Source organism: Chaetura pelagica, unplaced genomic scaffold, assembly GCF_000747805.2.
Source record: "Chaetura pelagica isolate M959 unplaced genomic scaffold, ChaPel_1.0 scaffold85, whole genome shotgun sequence".
In the NCBI taxonomy this organism is placed as follows: Eukaryota; Metazoa; Chordata; class Aves; order Apodiformes; family Apodidae; genus Chaetura; species Chaetura pelagica.
In genome coordinates this window covers 3,093,597-3,109,048 of record NW_009953505.1, presented here as the reverse complement: position 1 = coordinate 3,109,048, position 15,452 = coordinate 3,093,597, and the positions used below count along the sequence as shown (strand labels likewise).

General features: G+C 39.1%; 1 protein-coding gene across 2 annotated transcripts in view; it reads right to left on the bottom strand.

Annotated features, from left to right (window-relative positions):
• Positions 1-1,236: 1,236 nt before the first annotated feature.
• ELMOD1 (ELMO/CED-12 domain containing 1) overlaps positions 1,237-15,452 on the bottom strand; it is a 25,201-nt gene continuing 10,985 nt past the window's right edge. The window contains exons 5-11 of one of the 2 annotated variants that reach the window (XM_009999389.1): positions 11,473-11,602; positions 9,185-9,318; positions 7,907-7,975; positions 7,616-7,639; positions 5,687-5,737; positions 4,040-4,173; positions 1,237-2,598 (exon numbers count right to left, since the gene is read on the bottom strand). In XM_009999389.1, coding sequence (XP_009997691.1) covers positions 2,426-2,598; positions 4,040-4,173; positions 5,687-5,737; positions 7,616-7,639; positions 7,907-7,975; positions 9,185-9,318; positions 11,473-11,602 — 715 coding nt within the window. In that variant the 3' untranslated portion in view covers positions 1,237-2,425. The remainder of the gene's footprint in view (positions 2,599-4,039; positions 4,174-5,686; positions 5,738-7,615; positions 7,640-7,906; positions 7,976-9,184; positions 9,319-11,472; positions 11,603-15,452) is intronic. The other variant, XM_009999390.1, reaches the window with a different exon arrangement.

The window sequence follows — 15,452 nt, the reverse complement described above, 5'->3', positions numbered from 1 at the left end:
AATCTATACCCTATGGTGAGTATAAATATTAATTATATTTCATTGAAATAACTTTTTACACTTTTTTTTTTTTTCTTTAATTTTCTCCTCCCTAGGGAAGGCAGCATCCTGTTCCTTACAAGTCAGTTTGGAGATATATCAGTGATAATGTAAATCCTAATTTTTAAAAAAAGTTTAGGTTTGCATTGTGGTCAGAGGCCATTCCTAGGGACGAAGGAAGGCAGTGCCAGACTCCTCTCTCAGCAGTGCACAGCCAGTTTGGCAGTAACCAGGAACACTCTCTGCCCAGATTTTGAGACCAAGAATATTCAAGGCAAAAGCTGAAGCACAAGTGGGCAGGACAGTAAGACCTGTAGGCACCATCATGCAGGGATCCCACAGGAGGAAGAATTTCACACAGTTTCATTAAATCCATCTTCCTGCAAGGCAGGAAAAACAATTGCTCAAGGCAGCTAGATGATGGTAACACCATCTGACACGGAGCCAGATGACATTTTCTGATTGTATTTGAAGTTGACACCTTGAGACAAGGCCTAATAACCGAGATTACCACACCAGTAAGAAGGTTGCTACCTTCATGCATCCCTCCCCACCAACACAGAATACAAAAAAATAAACCCACAGTGTAGCCTAACAAATTGCAGATGGCATTTAAGGGAGAGATGAAGATCTGAAACAGTGAAAAGTGTTGCTAGAAACTTATTTTAAAAGCTTAAAGAATTATACAAATAAGTCCTTGATATCTAATGACTATAAATAACCACTTTCCAAAATAGTTATAGTAAGTTAAACACACACAGTTTTTATTCCATGTATTGTCATGCAAAATAAGCAAGTTAGTATTTCCAGTTCCATATTTCCAAATCCATTGGAGAAGGATAATTATTGCAACACCCATAGAGTTTTGCTGATTAACTCCACAACAAGTGCAAACTTCCAGCCCTGCAGAGAAGTCCTGATCCCCACCCTACATTTTAGCAATGAAATGAGGGGGGTTAAATCCAAGGAGGAGGTTCCCAAGAACTTTAACTACTCCTATTGCTTTATTTTTTACTTATAAAGTGATGGCCCAAGAGGTAACTAGAAATGGTAGAAAGAAACTGATCTGATCAGATCAGTGCACATCACTCTTCTAGAAAAATACCACAGAGCTGCTACATCCCCTTTTACCCGACCCATCAAAGCACTAGTTTTCTTCTGTATTACTGCATATCTCAAAAATAAAACCCACAGTGCTTCAGTTTAGAATGACATATAATTTATTCATATAAGTCACAAGTAGTTGGACACTATTCAATTTAGTCTCCATATGCAAGTGATTTACACAAACATATAATACTAAAATTGATTGCTTAGAAGGTAAAAAATACCATGGGTATGAAATGCCATGGTAGAAGCTGTTCAATATACTACACAATCTTAGTGTCTGACACTTTTATTCATTTATGTTTTTAGAAAAAAGGCAGTTTGCCATTTTTAATAAGTAGTCCGGGAAACACAAGTGTTTTTCCTCTAAACCTTCTAATCAATTACTTCTCCCAGTTCTTAGGAACTGAATTGACAATCAAAGCAACATTTTCAGTAGTTCAAAAAATAGATAGATTTTTGCTCCCCTGAATTCACCCAGCACAACGTGACCAAATCATGTTGCCTTCCAACACGTGACACAAAACACTAACCTCTGTATATTCAAAGGAATGTGCAGGAATTTAGACCATGCTTCAGCATGGTGGTGTTGGTGACAACAGCCTGATGAAAGAATTGTTGGCCCCTGCCAGTATCCAGTAGTTGTGAGTGTGTTTGCAGTTCATTGTGAATGTATTAGCATCACCAGACCATTTGGTATTCATGCAGCTATGCATAAACTCTTCTCACTGAAACTTGTATCTTGTAAGCCTCATTCGTTCTGCATTAAGCATATATGGCTGCATGGAGAAAAATCTGACTTTAATGTGTTTGCTTGCATTAGATTAAATTACACACATTATCTTCTATATGAGGTCCAAACATATATTTTGCTTGAAATGCCAGTAGTTATCTTAAAACATACCAAGAAGTTAAAAAGCTTTCACAATACAAGATCCAGCTACTTATTCCACATATACAAAAACACAGCTAGAGAAATACAATTCAATTGTCAAGGCTGAATTTATGAGGAAAGTCTAAAAAAATAGAAAAACTCTGATACCTGGACATCAATTCAGAATGTAACACTGCATAATGCCGCAATATGAGCATCCATTTAAAATGGGAAATCCCCACCAAGAGAAGCAGAAGGGGATCTAGTATTGGTGACAAAAGTAGATGAATACTGCACCAAAAACATGCATACAATCGCCATGGCCAATCAGTATGCTAGTGATGGTCTAAACAGTGAGCTAACACAAGAGTGAGACAGTGCTTCCAAATAAAATGGAGTGAGTAACTACATATTGATTAAACTTTCTGATGCAGCAAAATGAGGGCAAAGAGCCATCTCTGGGTTCTGGAGTTGTTTCAAGATTCGCTTGTGAAATTTCTCTCTGACACGATTGAACTCCATTATGTCCAGGGGATCCTCTTCAATCCAGAATTTGTGGAATTCATGCATTAGGTAGCCTATAAAAGAATAAAAAAAAAGGACATGAAAATTAAAAATAAACCTGCATTTAGCAAATACGATTTACACAGGGAATCCTGATCACTGAGATCTGATATCTCATAACGCTATGTGGGGACAGGTCTAAACCCATTTGGACAAACTCTAAAGTTGATAAGTAATAGACATTGGCAGAACATCTCACAATAAATACAGTAAGTCATTAGTTGTCTTGATATATGGGTACATGAACTAAAACATTCAACTAATGAATGCAAAAGCAGGGGAGGATGCTGCCGACACAGTTCCAGCAGCCTTTTGTTCGTATTCAAGTTCTGCCTCACAGATCTTTCCTTATGAGAAACAAGAGCCAAGAATAGAATATAAAGATATGGGAGTCAATCATACTAGACACATCTGTCTTCAAGACCATGGACACATCAGGTATTTGGCAAAAAAGTAGCATAAGCCTTCCAATGAAAAGATGACCTGAACTCATAAGTGAATAATAAGTGAATATTTAGGTAGATACTTGTCCTTTTTTTTTTTATTCATCAAGTCAACTATTATAAAAGACAAAAGCCTAGGAACTAAACTGCCTGGAGTTCCTACCAGCCAGTCTATCTAGGGCAGCAACACAAAACTATCCCAAAAGGGAGAGCCCTGCTGCAGTATATCTGTTCACATAGGATTTTGGGTGAATGAGTTTTATTAAATAGCATCCTTGTTCTGAAAAGCCTATACTATTTAATGAAAGAGATGCACAGGATAGTAATATTTGCCATTGATCCAGTTAAGCAATAAGAACATATTATAGCTGCAAAACAAAAATAATGTTACCTAAATAGCCAAATTTTAAAAACCCCAAAAAGCAAACAAAAAAACCCCCTTTGCAATTGTCATAAATGTGGAAGACAGTGCCTTCTGACTTCTTGCCTGTGTGCTGAGAAATACTAGAAGCGTTGCTCCCACCGTGCAAGGATGCACAACAGGTCTGTGCTGTAGAAGGGATGCTTGAATACAGGGGAAGATGCTGGGAAAGCATTATTTTGAGGGGGACAACTCTACTGAAGGGTGGAGGATAGTGCTTGAAAGTAGATGAAGGTATCTTATGACAGCTGGGTTTATGAAGAAGTAATGTCTAGAGGCACTTCAAAGGATCTTTAATTTCTTATTAGTATTTAAAACCAGCTTGAGAATATAGGAAGGTCATTTGCGTTCAGGCCCTTGGAGTTTGGTTTGTTTTTTGTTTGTTTTTTGATTGTTTTGGTTGCTCGTTAGTTTGCCAGTGGCATCCATCACAATGGAGAACTGAAACCAAATATCCTAAAGACAGCAGAGCAAGACTAGCACAACAGCCTCTGTGCTATGTCAGAAAGAGATTTTTTTTGTATTTAAAGAATGGTGCAAAAGTGCTAGCAGAAGCACAAATTATGTCCCCTCCCCACACCTGCCACTTACAGAACGTTTGCTGAAAGTGAGTGAGCGTTGGTGCTTCTGGAGCAACATTGTAGAAATGGGTCTTCAGAGCCCCACTCACCAGCAGGTTGTAGGTGAGGTCTGTTATGTTGATGCCCACGATAGCAAAAGAGTAGCTGTAAGAAAAAGAAGCAGCAACATCTGTGGAGGGTTTGTCTTCTTTCAGCACACTGTAAGAAACACTGCTGACCCCAGCACTGCAGGGTGTGTGAAGTTGGGGTGTGTTAATGCTCTCTCTTGTGAGCTTCCAAGGTGAGGGGGTGGCAAACAAGAAAAACATTTGTCCTGCCTGTTTTGTACGCCGGAGTGGCAGTGTTTGCCTTGTGAAACAGACAGTCACAGGGAAAACAGGAGCTCCAGCTCTGTGTCTGCATTTTCAGTGGAGCAGCACAGATTCATTCCCACAGAATAAGAAAGGAGCCCTGGCATCCCCAAGCTCCTACACTCCCCTCCAACATAGGGTGAGGACTCCACATGGTGGCTGGGTCTGCAGAGTGACCCATCATTTGCTATTTTAACCCATCTGCCCAACTTGAACTCATTACCCAGAGTTAGGGACATCAGGCTTCAATAGTCAGTCCTAAAAAGACATTGAAATGCCTAAAAAACCTGTGAAAAAGATTCAGCTGAGTCACATTCTATTTCTTTCTGAGAACTAGATTCACAGGCCAGGAAACAGGCAAAAACCTAAATAAAAGCATACTGGAAACATAAATAAATAAGTAAATAAATAAATAAATCAGACTCATGAATCAAAACCCTGTCCTGTAAAGAGGTATCAACTAGTATATTTAGGCACAACAGAACTCAGTAATTGGAAGTGATTTCTTACTTTGTGAGCCTGCTGCATAAAGAGCTTGACATTTCTGGCAGTGACTGTTCCCCAAGAAAACATAAGATGTTTCACACTGACATTCAGTGATAAAAGCAAACCTGTTTAGTTATTCAGTGATTGTTTTCTTCCTCTAAACACAGCTGTCTCCTATAGGTTATACTGTAGGTATTTTTTCACTTATCCCTACCAAGCATATAAAAATATTTTTCTTTTTTTGTAAACTTTGACATATTTCAAGGGGGAGGGGAAACAATCCAGAAGTTAATTGCAACATGAGGCCTAATGGCAAGTTTCACAGAAAATTAGATGTGGGCATTGAAATGTTGTAGTACAGATTTTCAGCTACACTTATAAGGAACATCTAGTTCCATACTCATGAATAATGCAGCTACACTAAACCCACTGCTTAAGAAGAAAGAAAAAAAAAATCACACTGCTGTTTGCTTCTTATTATACATCTCGAAAGGCAGATCAGAACCTGTCTCTTACAATAAGAAGTGAAACCTGATCACATTATGTGTTAGGAAGAATTAAACAGATATTCATCACTGTACTACTTATAGCACAGAGAGAAAGCTTCTCCTTGTTACATCATTTTTGGGTTATTTTTCCTATTTCTTACTTTAAACTGTCATCTTTGATCAAAATCAAGGTTTGGTTAAGACAACACATGTTAGTATGTACACTGGAATTTCCTTTTAAAAATGGCCAGGAAATGCCTTTTTCCCCTCGAATGCACAGCAGTGAACAATGCTGCTGTGCTTGTGGCAGCTTTAAAAAAATGTTTAACTTACCCAATTGCCTTATCAAAGTTCTTCTTCTCCCATTCTGCTTTGCTGAATTGGCTGGGGGGGGGGAGAAAAAAAAACAACAACCAGATATTGATACACATTGTTAATTGACTAATATATTCAATTTCTTTGGTATTATAACTTTGACTGAACAGGGTATACTACCCCTGTTGATATGGTTAATCACATTTAACTCTGCTTTTGACTGAATTGGTATAAAAAAGCCTCAAAATGAGTAACTGGGTTTATACCAATGCTGATCAACTTGTCTCACCATTACAAAGTATGTGCCTACATCAAAGCTATCAGTAAAAGCCAGTTATTATCTACACTGACTACAAGGTGATCCATCTCATTTAAGTCTGAGCTACACAAGTTGAAAATATTATACTTCTTTTAACTAATCAGAGACAGTTATAGTCTTTTGTGTTCTTGAGGATACATGTGATGCTCAGCACTGGAGACACAAGTCACCTGAGGAGGCAAACACACAAAATACTGCTCTGCTAGAAAGTTTTTGTGTCCAAGCAAATTGGAAACCATAAAACAGCCAAAAGCAAAGAACAACACTTCCTATTATTTAGCACAATAATGCAAAGGTGTTCAAGGACACAGAAGTTCACTCCCTTAAAGCAGAATTGCTTCTGGAACTATTTATAGGTAAAATTTCTGTTGAACATCTTCATTAAAGAAGCTGCCTGATCCAACCAGTCAGCTGACAGCCCACCAACCAGGCTCTAATGTACCTACTTAAGTGGAGGAAGTTTAGCAGCAATCACTGCCCACATTTATCAGCACCTAAAAGCAGGCAGGGAAAACTGCTTTAACCACCGGGCTACAACTTAGACGTGCCTGTGGGAATTTTGCCTTATTAAGGCTAATTGGAGCTTGCAGAGTTTAGATCCCAAATTACAAACAGTTGTGTGAAAGTGTCTTTCTTAGACTATCTGTGAGCTAAACACAATCCCCTGAACTTTACATATATGGTATTTAACATTTTTTGCCATTAAGTTTTAAAGACACTAATAAGTTCATACCCATTCTGATCTGTTACCAGGGGGCATGTGTGAGGACAAAACTTCTCTTCAGTGGCTTTAATTCTTTAAAATCGTAGACATCTTTGTAGGTTGTGGCATAGTATCAGTTAAAAAACCTCAAGCAAAAGCTGAATAATAAAAGTGGAACATGTAGGATGTGGACAAGCAAAACAGTTCAACAGAAATAGAAACTAAACTGATCATGATCACACCAGAAACCAGCATGGCTGCTTAGCAACCACACCAGGAGGAACAGCATAAGCACCACCACCACCATCTCTCTTCTACCAAACACTCTTACAAGAGGTAGAAATTGCACATGCTCACACACCACTCCAAGACAGTCCTTGGTAAACAAACATGTAAATGAAGAACACAGGATTCCCTGCTTCACAGCCCTGGCACTGAAAGCTCAGCATCTGGGCAGTGTAGCTTGGTTTCCCATGTAAGAGTTCATTTAAACAAAAATCTTGACTATTTTCTATAATGCTGCTTAAGTATCATTATGATCCCTGTACATCATCAGCATACATTAATAAAAATCATCCACAGGCAACACAATACACAAAGACAAGACTGCAACTGTGGGGGATGCTTGTAAAAAGAGAGTGAATGCCAGTATGTAAAAGAAATCTCAGATAAATTAAATTTGAGGGGAGACTCTCAGACTTTAGCTATATCAAGTGAGGTTGACTTCTTTCTTTACAGGTAAGCATGCTCATGTGTATTGAGTGTTGCATCACTAGCAATGCTTGAGTTAACTTTAGAAAAAGGAACATGAATCTCTTGGTGCTGCAAAGACTTTTTGGTTCACGAGATGCCAAATTGTAGTATGTTTTGGTCTTTATTTACATGTAGTGTCTCAAAAAACTAAGAGAAAAGAAAAATAAAATACCTTAGTTCCTTCTTAGTGACTTCCCTTCATTATGAAAAGAGAAAAGAAAGGTAAATAAAAATACAAAATAAATTTAAATTAGAAGTAAAAATATTTAACGCTAAATTTAACTATTTCTAAGATTCAGTATAAAACTTTAGATTTGATCCGTTTTCAGGATCAGCACTTGAAAACAGAGAGCATGTGGCAACTCTCAGGAATGTGCCCAAGAAAAACAACAGAAAGAGCCTCCTCCCCAAAACACCCACCAGCACAGAGCTCTCAGTTATTTTTTCTGGGCTCAAGCATTACCTGTATTTAGGCTGAAGAGAATCACAGAGAACTTGTTGAGCTATCTCAGTGTCCCATTCAGCAAAATACCTGCAGATATATAGGTTTAGGGTAAATTCTTAAAGAAACACTACCAAAAAAAACCATAAGTCATACTAAGCTGTCCATTCACACTCTAGGTCACTAGATGTGTTATGCAATATAAGTAGCATTTAAATTGTTACATTCATTAAACTACCACTCAGAGCCCCCCAAAATAAAAGATAAAAGCAGCCTCCAATTACTAGGGCAATCCTATAAGCACTTAGTAAACGTGCATCAAAGTCCCCCTTTCTACCCAATCTACAGAAAATTATTACTTATTACTTATTGCTTATTACTAAAGCATGTTGCCTGCTAAGCTTAAGAGAGGCCTCTTGATCTGGCAGATTCATTAATTGAGATGAGAGTCCTCACAGGAGACTAAAAATAAAACACATGGTAGGGATTAATCTCCAGTGAAAATTCAAAGCCAGAATCAAAAGTCCAGATACTCAACTGAGCTTTGCTAGAGAATAACAAACAAACAGTGGATATTTTGTGTCCCTCAATCTGTAAAAGCAGAAAATATTTTTTTTCCCATCACAGGGAGAGGTTGTTTTTACCAAGTGCTTTTAAGTTATGTAACTACTTGCAGCAGAAAAAAGAGCTGGGGGAAACAACAGGCATTGATCAATCCCCAAATTACCAACCACTGATATGATGCCAACACCTGGTATGTGTGAGGAGGAAGGGAACAGTGATGTAAGCACACTGTTTAATTTTATTTATTAACAAAAATTAAGTAGCCCAACTAGAGAAGCCTGACATCAGTGGCTGCATTTGAAGCCTTTTGCCTAGGAATTCAGCATGAAATTCCCAACAAGAAAGCTGAGCATTAACAATCCTCCCACCTGCCCACTTCCAGGGCATTATGTTTAAGGAGGTATAGATATTGGTGAACATATACTTTACAGTTTCTTTCTTACGGGAAGAGAGTGCTAACACCTACTGTGCCACAGAGAAACTAATTAAAAAAAAAAAAAGGCTTATCAAGTGGTATTACTGAGCTGAATTAGGAATACTGAAATAAAGGAGACCCCTTTGAGAAGACAAACCCCTCAAAAATTTGACTAGCAAATAAATTCTTTCCATTTTTTTAATATGAAGTCCCTAACACTTTCATAAGTTATTCCCGCAGACTTGCTAAAAATCTGCAAGCAATGCAGCTTTTCATGACTCCAGACACACATACAACCATCTACAGAGGAATATACTTACACCAAGTTATATAAGCCGAGGAGACCCATCCCTCTGAAGTCTGTTTTAGGATCATCACCTTGGAAACCAATTTCACACCACTGCTTCGAGATCCGAGCTTGCAGTGGCGAATTAGGCTTCAAGCATTTCCACAACTAGGAAGATTACAGGTAAACCAGAATTAAACTTCCACAAACTAGCACGGCTTTTCCTTCTTTTTAAACCAAGGTAAGTTCTGATGTAACATCACTGCATTGCTATCCCAGCAACCTAAACATAAGATCATATTAAATCCCTGGGGGTGAGAAGGTTGGGGGGGAAAATCCCGAACTCTAAGTTTTGCAGATACTTCAACCCTTCAAGTCCCTTCCAGCCCTATCAGCAGCTGCTGCAACGTCTTGCACAAAGTCTTGCTTCATTCATACTTCGTGCATCAAACTAGCATCTGCCTCCACAAGAAGAGAGAGAGGAATGGACTGGAATTTGGTTGTAAATCACTGACAGGGCAGCAGGCAATCAGCCCTCAGGTCCCTGAGGCTCTGCAGCCATCTTTTTTCCAGCATCTTTTGCAAGTTTCTGGAAGTGGTTATAAATCAAGAGTCCTGACTTGGCTACCACACTGCTGAAAAGCAAATTAGAGAACATAAAAATAAATAAATAACAGCCCCCCATACAAGAATAGCCTGTGCCACCTTCATGTTTAATTAAAGGGTGAATAATTCATCGATCTCACATAGAAAGAGGACAAAGTGATTTAACAAGCCAGATTCTCAGCTGGAATAAATCCACTTAGCTGCACTGGTCCAGCCACTTTAGTGCCTAAATGTGTTGCTAGGCACCTAAAAGCAGCCTAAATTGACGTGTCTGACAAATACTTCCCTTTTCACACACCTTGTGCCATGCCAAAAACTCACTCTTTCCAAACTGAAGGAAGAAATCTGTGTTCTCCAAAAACTACAAGTTGGTGAATAGAAATGCACTAATAAAAAGCCTACTCAAGGGATAGAGCTGTATGCACATTTCCCAAATAAACAAGCCTGAACTTGTATTAATTTCAGCCAGACTCAGTGCATTTAAAATGAAGTGCCTTTGAAAGGTTAAAACTCTCATGATTTCACTTTGTAATGACTGCGTAAAGCATAATTGTTTAAATTTTATTTGCTATCTTTCTTGTTCATCTATTGTCAGTAAATACAATATTATTCATTAGTTCAATCACATTAAGTTAATCTTTATCTCATTCATAAAGTGCTCTCCTGGTAAACATGACTACATGATAGACATTAAGAACTTGAATTACCCACTGCAGAGATCACTTAGCAGAATATATCTAGAAGGAATGAAAACCAAATGGCCTGTACTTCTCCTGCATGGGCTGGAATCCAAATTAAACCCTTAGACATATTTCCATTTGACATGAGAATTTGCAGAAGCTCAATGGCTGCTGTAAACAAGTGCTAGTACACAGGTTACACTGGAGACAGATGGTGAAACTGGTACTTTCTTTGACATTATGAATTTTACGGCATAAGCTGCCCTGTTTGACTTCCCCTTAGACAACTACTCGTTCCCATTCTGCTTTTATTCTCCTACAGTTACGTTTTTAAAGCATACGTTGCTGACGCGATTCTCAGGAACATCTAAGAACCAGGACCCAGCCCTCACAGGCTAGGTGGCCAGAAAGGAGACCACAACCAGCTCATCAGTGCTTCTCATCTGTGATCAGACCCAACTTCTTGCTTTATGGGTAGTGTAGATGCCAAACATGCTTAGGAATGCATGGATTATCTAACAAATGGTTCCATTTGGTTTTAATTTGAAAATATATTTGAAAATGTAACTGTGTAAATTATTTCCCAAACTTCCATCACACACAGAGAAAGCTACAGATTTGCCACTGGGATACAGACACTGTCTTCAGAAATCCAAGAAATTTAGGAAAAATATTGTTATTCTGATTAAGAGAGAAAAATACCCTTCACATCTTGAAGAAGTGTACACTGATATGTGTACACTGTACACACATCTATTTTTCCAGCACCCACAGCACAGAGCAGTAAGGGCTGGGTACTTGGTGCCTGGGCACAGTCCAGCTAGGGGACTTGCATTCATCAATCAGGGACCGAGCTGCTTGCTTGGCAGGTGTTACACCCAGACTAGATTAATCTGCAGTACAGCCTAATCTCAAAACAGGTACCTGACAGAGGAAGGCCACAATACTTGTCAGCATTTTAAAGAGGTTTATAAACAAAATCATTTGGAGCTGGCATAAAAAAAGGATGCTCCACAAGTATCTCTTAAGCACCTACCTTGAGAAGCATTTCCTCATGTTGTGGATTCTCTGAATCATATGGCTCTCGGCGCAGCTTTTCAACCTCTGCAATCAGATTTCTGTACCCCACAATCTGCAGCAGGCATGCCTGAAGAGATACTCCCAACCTGAGGGGGAGAAGGAGCCACATAACCCAACTCAATCATACGTTAAACCACGAAAAAACACTACCACCTACACACTTGTTTAACACACACGAGTGATGGTACATCCATGAATTGATGGTCTAACACTTTAATTACACTGGGAGAATTTCTAAGAGATCAATACTACACTAGACAGGGCATTGTGAAGTGTATATTTGCCTATGTGAATGGCTTATTTAGTGCCTTCCTTATACGATACAATTTTTGATTTTTGAAATCTTTGAACTGTGAATTTTCACACATTGAAATCCCATTGTAACTATACACAGCTGCCCTGGAAGCCTGCAATACACACACATCACTAAATCTTTCCTCTCATCACTCAAACAATGCCCCGAGACCAGAGATGTGAACTCTCGGGAAGTTGTCTCCAGGGGGAGAGAACTCGGCAAAAAAGCTAAAAATATTCATTTTGCTTCTATATCACAAAAGCTTGCATAAATTAGCCAAAAAAAATGGAGGTAATATAGCTCAAAGATATACCCCTAGGCAGCTTTTTTTTTTCAGTCTCATGTTCAGAATCATCATATCTCTCTTTTAATGATAATGCGGATTTTGTTTCCTTTTTACATTTTCTGATGCATTGTCAAAAAAACTCTCACCAAACCAAAAATACCAACACCAAAAAAACAAACAAAAAAATAAAATCCACCTAACATGTGTCTTCCAAGGCTTTAAATTACAAAGACTCACTTAGTTTTAGGCTAAGATTTTATACTAACAAATACAAGTTATGCAGTACACAACTACCATGCTTAATTATATATGGCAATAAACCCATTGATTTTTAATAACGTCTGAAATTATCTGAATGTCTAGCATGAATTTGGAGGACACAGCTAGATCTGAATCCTCATTCCTCTGTGGAACAAAGGCTGCACTGATATTAAGCTGCACAGGTTGTTCATCTGTCCTGTTTGATATACTGAAACATTTTGGTTATTCCATAATACTCATGCATCTTCTGAGCAGAAGGATTTTCTATGCTTGTCTTTTGAGATTAATCTACAGAATCAGAGATGTCATCATTAGGCCATTTCTAATGCTGCAATTTCATTCTATTTATGGCTACAACCCTTTTGGAATAACCTATGCAGTGTTTTCCCTCCTTTGCTGTTTGTTGTTGTCGACTGGGGTTTTTTGCGTGTTTGTTTTGTGTGTTTTTTTCAGCTGCTTCAGCTGGTATAGCCTACAGTTTTACAGAAAGGCTGCACTTCCAAGATAGCTGAAAAGCCTGACAATACTGCCTGTGAATTGTTGTAGTGCATCACTAAACCATAGCCATCATGTTTTTAACAACTCTGTTACCTCAGAATAGTCTAGAGCAGAGGACCATAGGCAGTGGCAAAGCAGAGCCACTTCACTAAAGAAACAAACACATTCCTAAGCCCCAAGTTGCACAATATCCACAAAGCAAGCTTTTCTTGCACTTCATCTAAAACCAGTCAATGTTGTTCATGGTGGGAGGGGGGCAGAGAAATTAAGTTTCCCTGCTCTCCTTTTCATTCAGGTTTTTCTCTCCTTGCCCCAGCAGCACCAAGCAGAGGACACGATGAGCTGCTGATGCCCCAAAGCCTCCTTCCTGCCACGCCTGAGCTGGTGGTGGCAGATCTCAGAGAGCAGGACCAACATGCCCAGGCTTGCATCCCCACCTCACTAAGCTCCAGGTGCTCCATGAGATGAAGACTAGTTCAAAACTGGGAGTTTTTAATGGACTGCTACTGTAGTTAGTGTAGTTAGTGTAGACTGCCCATGTTAATGTAGGTTATTCAACCTACTTGCTCCCACCACTAAACATACACTTATCTCAGAGGCATTGATAAGGACTCTCCCCCTCTTCAGGTCAAGGCAGCCCATTGCTTTCAAGAACTCCTCTGAGATGCTAGTTCAGCTTTGCAAAGATGCTACAGTGACACAAATGGCTGCACACAGATTTGAATAAACACACAGTATGACACATGACCCGTCCTTCTTACCACAGGAGACTTCATGTCTCTACTATGCAAGGGAAGGTCAGAGTGTCTGAACAAGACATTTAGGATGCAGGTTTTCTTATGTTCAAGAGCAGGCAAGCCAACTGATTTTCCTTAGTCCTGTCTAAAGATGAAGCTCACCTTGTTCTGCTGAAGTTTCTTCAGAATAATGTAGTATAAAATACATGGCTCACACGTAAAACTTCAGTGCAGATGCTTCAAGTTTACCAGAACTATGATTAATTTAATATAAGGAGAATCTTTGTGGCAGGGTGTGTTTCTATGTTCATGGCAGCACCTTGCATATCCCAGACCCTTAATTTCTCATTGTTCTAAAGGCAGGTTTCAGCCAATTGGAGGGGTAGGGTGTGAAATACTCAGTCCCATAAAATGTTGAGTTCATGGATTCTAGTCCAAAACCAATTAATCTTTAGTTCTTTGCTAAGCATATGAGCACCACCTGAATTAAACAAACCAACAAAAAAAGCTTGTGGCTTTATGTTTGTTTGTTGGTTGGGTTTTGTTTTGTTTTGCCTTTTGTTGTTGTTGGTTTTTTTTGTTTTTTTTTTTTTTTACATTAGTGCCAGATGGCTCAAAAAGTAACTTAAGTTTTGGACTCTGATTCAGGAAAGCAGAAATCATTTGCACTTCTATGCTCTCATCTGGAAGGCAGCATTTCTTCAGAGACCAAAGGCAATGCCATGAGGTGAATCAGATGGTGATCTGCAGTGTCATACAAAATACTATTGTAATTAATTCCTTAGAATTTTTTAGAATTATTCCACCCAGTTACCCAGGGGTCCAACTCTGAGAAATGAGGATGTGAATCAGCCCAATTGCTAACATGCAGTTACTGAGGCTCTGAGCTGTGCATATTTACACCTCACATTTTTTCATCATATGTCCCCTTGACTAATTTTGCCATTGCTTATTTTTTCCTGAATTTCAGCTATCAGCATCCTGTGCAACACAAGAGTACTGGAGCTGTGACACCCTCCTCAGATGGGCAGACCCTCAGCGTGCCTCACATGCACTCAAAACAGCTGCTTTTTCATAACCCTCCCTTTGAAGGTCATGTGGACAAGAACTTGTGAAGCAACACCCTGGAAAAGCTCTGGGCCCACTCCCAGAAAAATTTCACAAGGCTTCTCATGCATGAGAATGAGAAATTTTCTTTGTTCTGTTTCTCTTATTTCCTTCTCTCCTTTAGTGGTTGGGTTGCCATTTTTTTCTGTCCAGGTGGACAGTGGTGATGCCCACAACAGTTGTCTCTCAAGTTAGAGACACAACCAGTGCACTCCATTTCCTTTCTGATCAGCAAAGGCTCATTTTAAGACTATCCAGTCACTGATCTTTTCACTGGGAGGTGGGGTTGGGTGGGCCATTCCTGCAACAAGACCCCAAGAATTTATGTTTTTGCAGCTGAGCTTTTGGGTTTTGTTGCTGCAGCAAGACTTTGGCACCAACTCACCTGTTGATGCTGCTGATCACTTTGAGAATAAAGTGGTCAAATCAATTTCAAGTTCTGGAAGTGGAGTGAACATCAGACTTTCACCTGAATAAAACAACCCTCAACATTTCTCCCACTGATTCTTGATCTAGACCACCTTGTGCCTTAAGGTAGGGGCGGAGAAGCAAGGCAAACACTGAAGTGTTCTCACTTACTCCTGAAATACATGCTTGTAAATTAATGGCTTGTTATCAGTCTCTTCTTAGCACTGATATCTTGTCACATCAAGAGGATCAGCTATGAACTTCTGTTTGGATCATTAAAGGCAATTTAAAAATGTATACCAGTACACAGTTTATATCAGTTACAACAGGATCATTTTTTCCCT